Below are 9,787 nucleotides of genomic sequence, written 5' to 3'. Positions count from 1 at the left end.
TTGTTTTCTTGTTTGTTTGTTTGTTCGTTTGTTTGTTTGTTTGTTTGTTTGTTTGTTTGTTTAGATTTCTTGCTGATTTGTAGGGGTGTTTTGGTAAGTGTTTTACGACACTCGCAACTCCATAAGATCATAATATGACACACCAAACATTTTTCTGTTGGTATGAAATTTTGAATTTTGGCGCAGCCGAAGCCAGCTCTTATATATATATATCGATTTTGGACCACCAAGGGATCTTTAACGTGCACAGTGGACCTCCGAGCTTTTTCAACCTTGTCCGAGAAGGCTAGGTGTAGATCTTTCCCACCATAAGATCAGGGATGTGGCTGAAAGATAGCAGTTAAAAGGAGCCAAGGAGTAGCAGTAGAAAGCCTGCAGAAGGAGTCAGGAGCCCAGAGAGGGCAAAGGAGGTGCAGGGGTGGGGGCAGAAAATGGAGACGAAAGCAGATGACAGGACATTGTTAAAAGGGCAGGAAAGGATGTGAAGGTGAAATAAGAAAATTTTAGAGAAGAAAACTTTCCGTCGCTTTGCGGATTCGAACACGGGACCTTTTGAAGGAGAGACGAACAGCTTAACCTCTAGGCCACGAGAGCCCCCAGCAGAGAACCTGTACACAGATAACTGAAAGTAAAAGTCTTTTTTAGGTAAACTCCTCCCATTCATCCAAGCTTACATTCTCTATACTCACAGTCACAGCTGGACATGGCACGTCAACAGTTTTCTGTATCTTTAACCCAATCCATACGTCCTGGTGTCATGTTGTACCCGCGGGGTTGTATTCTTAACATTTTTTAATACTTCTAGTGCGAAGATCTCTTTGAAACTTTCAGTATTTTTCAAAAAATCATGTTTGACAGACTAGGCTGCTATGCAAAGCGTAAGGATCGGATTAATGACACAGAGTTCCCCACGTCGTATGGACACGATATAGTAAAACACGACGTGCAGATAGGGTTGACTTTACGTTGTAGCACTTGACATGGGGAATTATCATGGCTGGACACCAGTGCAGGATGTTGATAACGTCCACTGTTCTTGTTGTATATTTATTTAACTCCAGCAGGACCACAGTTCACATCTATCTTCATAATAATACTAATAGCTATTACAAGATCCCCTGTTGTAATTCTTAAAATTTATATATCTCTGTTTTAGGCCTATATAGATCTATGTGTGTGTGTGTGTGTGTGTATATATTATATTTTTTTAAAATTATTTTTTTTTTGGTGGGGGGCAGATTTCGTGGAACAACCTTTTTTTAAAGTCAATTTTCACTCTCAGGACCAACAAACCAGATTGATTTTGCTAGGAGTTTGCTGACGAGCTTCAGAGTGGAGGAACAAATTCACTAATATAATATTATAGGCCGAATTTGATCCTGATCAATGAGGGCCTACATTTTGGACTGTGCCCAAGGTAGGCTATGATATAAACGCCTCGCTGAGGACGAATTGCATGTTATGATACCATACAGGCTCCTCGAATTTTAATTAATTTTTTTTAAACTTGGCAACAATTTGTTTTTATTTTTATCATTTTCTGACGACTTTTTAAAATTTTATGATAGTTTTCGAACAACTGCATTATTATACTGGTCCTACGTGGGTAAAAAAACAACAACAAAAATAAAATAAAAAGCTAAAACGTGAGTGACTGGTAAGTCGCTTGGAGAGAGCTACAAATGAGTTTATATAAGGTGGTGAAATAAACGTAATGTATAATATTATCATAATGAAATGTAGTGGCATTAAAATTAATTATCTCATGATAAAGTTGCGAATTGTAAAATATGAAACCAAAGCTACGAAACAACATCCGGTTAGAGGGGTCAAAGTTTATAGTACGGAGTGGAAAGTACCACTGCCAGCTACCGCATAGGGCGATGATAGGGCACTGAAAGGTAAACAAGGAGGAAATTCGTCATTGTCGCTTCTTATATGGGTAGCTTTTTGTCTATTTTATTTCTCCAAGAGTTAAATTACCGTTAAGGTTAAGCCTACATGTAAATTTTAGTTGTTGGTTGAAACGAAAATCTCTAGAGATCTGTCTGAAGTCTGATGATAGTATTGATAGTGGGACAGTGCTGTCGGTGGTCGGTCCGTAACAACTCAATTGACACATTGTGTGTCGCAGGCAGTGGCAATGTGAGTCGGCGATTTTCAGATAATTTCTAGATCTAAATCTAGATATATCTACTGTGTTCACAGCGGCACGCAGATGTGCTGCTTTTGGGGGCTAAATTGATGAGGCTAATCTGGTTTAACTGGCTCAGACGATAACGACAGTCTACTATTCTCGCCCGTTTTTATTCGTTTCCGTTTTCGTGTATATACAGACTCGGTGACCGGGAACAAAGTCTCGAAGTATACAGACCCAGTAGGGGAAATCTTTTGCGTACTGTAATGATATAATATAGCACCAGATTATAAAAAAGGGACTCTGAACGATGGAATAGAAGAGTGAACCGGTACCAGTAACTTGTGAGAATGGTAGTCAAGTCTGGCTCTGCTAACAACTGGCTCACCTCTATGGGAATCAATCAATCAAACGCTTTCAATTTCAATGTGAAAATCAGTTCACAAAATAAAGTCGAAATTTAAAGTCATCGTCAAAGATGGCCAAAATCAGCTTTAACATCTAAGCAGAGAAAGGAATCATGAATGTTGAACCCTGATGGCTGCATTCAGAAATGATGATGATGATGAATTCAGTATTAAATAAATAAGCTAATTTATTTTAAAATTGTGATAAATCAAATTCGAGTCGTGAACAAAAGAACCTGGTATAACAGAGGAAGCTTGCCGTCCCATGTGACTGAAAGCCACTGATGAAATAAGAATGTTGTCATGTGTTCCCAACAGGTTGAGAGTGAACAACAGCACAAAAAAGACAGGAGCAGGCAGAACTCTTAGCTCAGCATGGCCGGGAGAGGATTGGTGGAGGGCGAGTGTGGTGGCCCCAACTCTCTCATGAAACTCACCTCACACTTCACACAAGACAGAGGCCTCAAGCAGGTAATCTTGAATGATAATATGGGAAGCAGCGTGGTGAAATCAGACGCTCGTCAAAATGATCAAAGTGAAGAATTTTCTTTTTTTGGCCCAATACCTTTCATGCCCATTAAAGAACACATTTCTGTGTGGATTTTACTGAAAAGCATTGATTAAAGGCACAAAAAATGTAAATTTTCAGTTTCTGTGGACTCTTAAGCAAAGAAAATTAACTCATCTTTGGCGGCTATTTTCTCACTAATTTTAACTCTGAAACCAGGTGACCGCTACCTCCTTCAATCGCCATATCTCGACTTCTATTCAACATAGATGGATATTATTTTCACCCAAAACAAGGAAAATGGAAAGGCCTTAAAGATGATACCATCAACTCCGTATGCCCCAAAATTGACGAGATTCTGATTCCACCACAACGTGACCCATATTATTGTCATACAAGTTTAAACTTGTTGTAGGATTCAACACTAATATGTCTGTATATATATGTATGTGTGTTCCTGTTTGGGAATTGCTTACAGAGAGTACAACTACTGTAAGCTGGCATGCTGCAGCTTACCTTGATTGCCACTCCTTCCAGAAAAATAAAGCAGCAAAGTTGATTTTCTGTCAGTCTTTTTGTAAGTATGTTTCCAGTGAAAAATGTAACAGCAAAGTAATAGTTTACATATCTGTCTTTTTGTAAGTATGTTTTCATTGAAAAATAAAGCTGCATAGTAAGTAGTTTCTATCAGTCTTTGGAAGTATGTTTTCAGTGAAAAATATAGAGTTAAGTGAACTATTTGCATCTTTGAGAGTATGTTTGATTCTTGTATATTTTTAACCCAAAATGAATCGATCTTTGTTCACTTTGATATCAGAAGCAAATTAAGAGCAGTCAATATACAAAGCAAAGAAGCAATGTTTCAAACTTGAAACAGTAACATAAGTCATAGTGTTGATTCAATCAATTTTTTTTTTTTTTCCTGTGACCAGGAGGCGTATGGAGCTACAGGAAGATTTCCGCCACCCAAACCCTATGAGGTGAGTGCCCAATTGTATTTGTAGAGTCCATAGTGATACTTCTAGAGTCCCCATTGACATTTGTTGTAGAGTCTGCAGTGGAATCTGTAGAGTCCCCAGTAACACTTGTAGTCCATAGTGACATATTTAGAGTTCCCAGTGTGGGTGGTTGGCGGGTGCTCTTGTGTGGTTTGTTCCTTCTTTCCTATCGAACAACTATCGTCTTTATCTCTCCTCCTTTTTTATGTTTGTTACTCTCTTGTAACACCTCTAATCTTCTGGCACTCATATGACCTTATATGCAGTTGCGAGCGCCGTAGAACCTCTACTGAAACTTTAAAAACTAAAGAGTCCCCAGTGACACATTTTAGAGTCCCTGAGTCCCCAGTGACACATTTTAGAGTCCCTAGTGACACTTGCAGTCCTTAGTGACATTTTTAGAGCTTGTTAAAAAATGTATGCTTCTTTATTAAAGTTTGTTGTGCTCTCATTTTCAATTTGTGGTTTCTGATTTCTAGAAATTCCATTTTTTTAATGTTTGTTTTCTTTCAGATTAATCGGCCACTTGCTCAAACAAGCACTGATGAGGTAAGCTACGATTAAGTTCTGTGTCCTGAGGGGTGGTTATGTGTGTGTGTGTGTGCGGGTGGGTGGGTTATCAGTTGTGATTGTTTTATTTTCTTCATAGAATATGGGCCCTTCCTTTCCGAGTGGCAAGGGTTTCTGTTTGTTAAAAGTGTCGGTTCACACCTTGTCACACCTTGTCCTCTGTGTTGGGGTCACTACAGTCGGAACATGTCCATCTCTTCTCACCCCCTCCCCCCCTTCAGGATCCATCCCAGAGAAATTCCTGGGACCACTTGCTCAAGTGTCAGTTCGCTACGATCTATTCTGTCAGGTTTTCGAAAAGAAGGTTAAATCTAAAGTTCACGGCTGTACTTTAAAAAAAAATATTTAATTTTGGATTTTTGTTTGTTTTGTTTTGTTTCAGCTGGTTGGGGAGTTTCTGTCCAGCCACCAGACGGCGATGGCGCCTCAGACGTTCCACATGGGCAGCCTGTTACAGGAGATGAGGGAGATAGAGGGGGCCGAGATGATCCACGCCCCACAGAGAGGTGGGTGGACGTCTGGCTACCTTAGGAGTACAGTCAAAGTTCTAACTGACATCTTTGGCCGTTTTGAGTTGATGTACTTCTCTTCACTCAAAGTTTTAGTGACCATCAATATGTGGATGTGCTTCTCTTCATTCAAACTTTAAATGACCGTTAATTTGGTGATGTGCTTTTTTTTAAAACTGAAACTTTAAATGACTGTTACCTGTAATTAATCTGTCGACGTTCTTCTCTTTACTCAAACTTTAAATGACTGTTAATACTTTATTCAAATTTTAAATGATCGTTAATGCGTTGATGTGCTTTTCTGTACTCAAACACTGAATTACCAGTAATGTGTCGATGTGCTTCTCTATACTCAAACTTTGAGGGACTGTTAATGTGCTGTTGTACTACTCTCTATTTAAACACAAAATGACCATTATTGTGTCGATATGCGCTTCTGTGCTTCTCTTTGCTCAGATTTTAGATGATCGTTGATATGTCGATGTGCTTCTCTTTACTCAAACTGTAAATGACCCTTATTGTGTCGATGTCTTTATTCAAACTTTTGAAGACTGTTACTGTTAATGTGACGATGTACAACTCTTCCCTCAAACACTGAATAACCGTTAACCCTATCCGTACACCCTGGGATCATTTTGTACCCCCGGGGTGGTATTCTTCACCTTTTAGAATACTTCTAGTGCGAAAATCTCTTCGAAACTTTCAATATTTCTCAAAAAATCATTTTGACAGACTGCTATGCAAAGCATACGGATCGGATTAACAAGTAAATTTCCTCTTTGGAAAGTGATGTCACAGAGTTCCCCACGTCGTATGGATACGATAGTAAAACACGACGTATGGATAGGGTTAATGTGTCTGTATGTTTACTCAAACTTTAAATGACTGTTAATGTGTGGATGTACCTCTTCCCCCCACCTCCCCACCTGTCCCTCACACACACACACACACACACACACACACACACACACACACACACCCAACAAAACAGCCCCAGGTATCGCTGAGCTGGCCTCTACTGGCGACTGGTCCCAGGAATTTCTCTCCTCGGCCTCGGCCAACAACCAACAGCTGACGGCGGGTCGCGGAGACCAGTGGGCCGGCGAGTTTGACCGCTTGCCCCAGGGGCAGGCTGACCGGGGGGTCAAGTGGGCGCAGGAGTACCTGGAGCTCCCTGAGCAGGAGAAACTGGCCGCCGAGTATCTGGGTCAGACGGACATCCCAGAGGCCTGGTGTGTTGTTTGTTTGTTTGATTGTTTGTTTGATTGTTAGATTGTTTGTTTGTATGTCGGTGTCTGGGTCAGACAGACATCCTCGAGGCCTGGTGGGTTGTTTGTTTGTTTGTTTGTTTGATTGTTTGTTTGTTTATTGTCAGTATCTGCGTCAGACAGACACCTCCGAGGCATGATCTGTTGTTTGTTTGTTTGTCAGTGTCTGGGTCAGATGGACATTCAGGTCTGGTGAGTTGTTTGTTTTTGAGACTTTGCTATTTGTATAGAGTTGTTGGTTCCATTTCTGTAATATAGGTCCGATTTTGGACTTTGTAACATAAAACAATAAAACAATTTGATTCGATAATTCACAAACTATGAATGGCGAGGGGGCTTGGTTTACTCAGTAGGCATCATGCTGAACTACGGAATGAATGGTTCTGGTTTGAATCCGAGACTAGGCGTTTTTGAACTAATCTCTTTTTGTGAAGTTTTCAAGGCTCTCAACTCATCAGACTCGGTCCCTATGGGTGGGTGGCAGGTGCTCTGGTGTGGTTTGCTTCTTCTTTCCTATCAAACATCTATCGTCTTAATCTCCCCTTCTCCTTTTTTGTGTTTGTTACTCTCTTGTAACACTTCTAATCTTCTGCACTTATATGACCTTATTGTATTGCAAGTGCCGTAAAACTTTTACTAAAACTAAACTTGGCGATGTTTGTGCATCAGGTCGTCAGAGTTTAGCCAGGAGCTGCTGGACGACACACGCTGGGTGGATGAGTTTTCCAAGACGGCCCGCGACACGGAGCTCGAGGACACCGCCAACGCGCTGCTAGGAGCTGTCAACGACCCCAAGATCAACAACTCTGAGGTGAGAGGTCAATAAATCGCTAAATGAAATGAGAGGATGATAGATCACTGGTGAGATGAGAGGTCGATAAATCACTGGTGAGATAATAGATCGATAAATTACTGGTGAGGTGAGAGGTCGATAAATAAATCACTGGTGAGGTGAGAGGTTGATAAATAAATCACTGGTGAGATGTGAGGTTGATAAATCGCTGATGAGATAAGAGGAAGATAAATCATTGGTGAAATGAGAGGTTGATAAATCACTGGTGAGGTGAGAGGTCGATATATCGCTGATGAAATGAGAGGGCGATAAATCACTGGTGAGGTAAGAGGTTGATAAATCACTTATGAGGTGAGAGGTTGATAAATCACTAGTGAGGTGAGAGGTTGTTAAATAAATCACTGGTGAGATGAGAGGATGATAAATCACCTGTGAGATGAGAGGTTGATAAATCACTGATGAGATGATAGATTGATAAATCATTGGTGAGATGAACGGTTGATAAACACTGATGAAATGACAGGTTGGTAAATGACTGACGAGATAAGAGGTCTGGTGAGATGAGAGGTCGATAAATCTCTGATGAGATGAGAGGCTGATAAATGACTCTGAGATGGATTTTTTTGTGACTAACCAATGCTTTCTGAATATTTATTGAACATTTGTAACTTTACAGCCATACTCAGGTTGTTTATTTAGCTGTCCCCGTCTTTTTATGCAAGAAAAGTTCTGAAATTATGCAAACTGAGCCCAAAAATGTGAAATTATACGATTCTGTTAGTTTTAACAAAGAATAATAAAGGAAAATAATCAGAAATTATTTTTTTAAATGATCAAATTTAGCTAAATTATGCGGGGTGCATAAAACTACGGGGACAGATTTGGTAATCAATGTAAATTGTACAGAGACAGACAAGTGGGATGTCAGTTGTGTATTCTAAAAGGGATTACTGTATTCGAAAACTGAAAGTGGCAGAAGATGTGTACTGTACTCTTTTCTATGTTATTACTATCTTTCTTGACTTGCTGTCTTCAAGAACATATATAATAACTGAATTAGATAGATATTTAGTTTTAGTTGTGGCTGGTTGGCGGGTGCTCTGGTTTGGTTTGCTTCTTCTTTCCTATCTAACGTCTATCGTCTTTATCTCCCCTCCTTTTTTTGTGTGTTTGTTACTCTCTTGTAACATCTCTAGTCTTCGTCACTTTTATGACCTTATTGTGTTGCAAGTGCCGTAAAACTCTTACTAAAAGTAAAAGATATTTATTTAGTTATTGATTTGTTAGTTCTTTAAACATATCAGTGTGCTTGTGCATGCATACGCATATGTGTGTATATGTGTGTGGATGTGATAGAGAAAGAGAGGGAGAGAGAGATAAAGAGAAAGACAGAGCGAAAAAGATTAATTGATTAATTATCTTTACATTTGTGCCTTCTATGTCCTATTTTTACATTAAGCCCACTCACATATCATTGCTATTGTCGACTGCTGCTGCTGCTATCTCTCATATTGTCAACTTCTGAAAATAAATTTTACACACTTTGGGATGAAGGAGAAAAAAAAAGCAAAGTAATAATAAAAAAACAAACAAACATTTTTTTTCTTCTTTTTTTTTTTCTCTCGTGTATTGGTGAGCAGTTCATGAAGTTTGTGAAGAAGATCGGGGCAGGTGAAGTGAGCATCAAGGACAACCAGTTGGTTGGTAAGAGCGGCGAGGAAGTGGCCGAGGACTGGGCCCAGGACTTCAGTGCTTCGCAGGAGGCTGTGAGTTCGAGTCCCTGTGCCGTGCCTTGCTGGTCTCTTTGTTGTTTCCACGGGGGGAGAGGAGGGCTTAGACTTACATGGTTGGGGGCGCCGCTCTGTGGCTCGGTTGATATCATCATACTGGACTGTAGAGCGGAAGGCCCTGGTTCAAATCTCAGATTGGGCATTCTTGAACTCAGCACATTTTGTGGAGTTTTTAAGGCTCTCAACCCATTTTTGTGAGTCTTATCAGAGATGGACGTTAATATTGGAGGTCCCGCCTCTTACATAAAACTTATGGTACTGATAGAGGCGTTAAACCCAGACACAACGGAGGGATTGTGCCATGTACCTTGTTGGTCAGTTGAGGTGGTCTCTGTAGAGGGTTAGATCAATAGTTAATCAGTCTATAGAGGATGAGATAGATGATTGGTCAGTCTACAAAAATGTATCATCCTTATCTCTCCTCCTTCTTTCCTGTCCAACATGTATCATCCTTATCTCTCCTCCTTCTTTCCGATCCAGCATGTGTCGTCCTTATCTCTCCTCCAACATGTATCATCCTTATCTCTCCTCCTTCTTTCCAGTCCAACATCTGTCATCCTTATCTCTCTTCTTTCTTTCCAATCCAAAGTTTGCCATCCTTATCTCTCCTCCTTCTCTTATCTTTCCACATTTTTTTCATTGTATGTTATTCTCTAGTAGTAAAATTCTAATCTTCGACACTAAAATGACCTGGTTGTTTTGCAAGTGCAATGAAACTCTTACTAAAACTACTAAAACTAAAACTCAATCATTTCATTAGAATCCACCCTCCCCACTTCCCCCCCTTCCCCACCTCACCCCCTCCCA

At 40.1% G+C, this 9,787-nt stretch overlaps 1 protein-coding gene across 1 annotated transcript in view; it reads left to right on the top strand.

Moving 5' to 3' along the window:
* Positions 1–1,824: 1,824 nt before the first annotated feature.
* Positions 1,825–9,787, top strand: part of LOC101859538 (peroxisomal targeting signal 1 receptor) — a gene marked incomplete in the record, with an annotated part of 17,410 nt that continues 9,447 nt past the window's right edge. Inside the window, 8 exon segments of the mRNA XM_013090696.2 lie at positions 1,825–1,901; positions 2,863–3,015; positions 3,985–4,032; positions 4,564–4,599; positions 5,003–5,126; positions 6,121–6,361; positions 7,067–7,208; positions 8,831–8,956. Of these exon segments, the coding sequence (XP_012946150.1) occupies positions 2,920–3,015; positions 3,985–4,032; positions 4,564–4,599; positions 5,003–5,126; positions 6,121–6,361; positions 7,067–7,208; positions 8,831–8,956 (813 nt within the window).

Source organism: Aplysia californica, unplaced genomic scaffold (assembly GCF_000002075.1).
Source record: "Aplysia californica isolate F4 #8 unplaced genomic scaffold, AplCal3.0 scaffold01428, whole genome shotgun sequence".
NCBI lineage: Eukaryota > Metazoa > Mollusca > Gastropoda > Aplysiida > Aplysiidae > Aplysia > Aplysia californica.
Note: the sequence above shows the minus strand (reverse complement) of the source record. Positions and strands in the feature narration are given on the sequence as shown.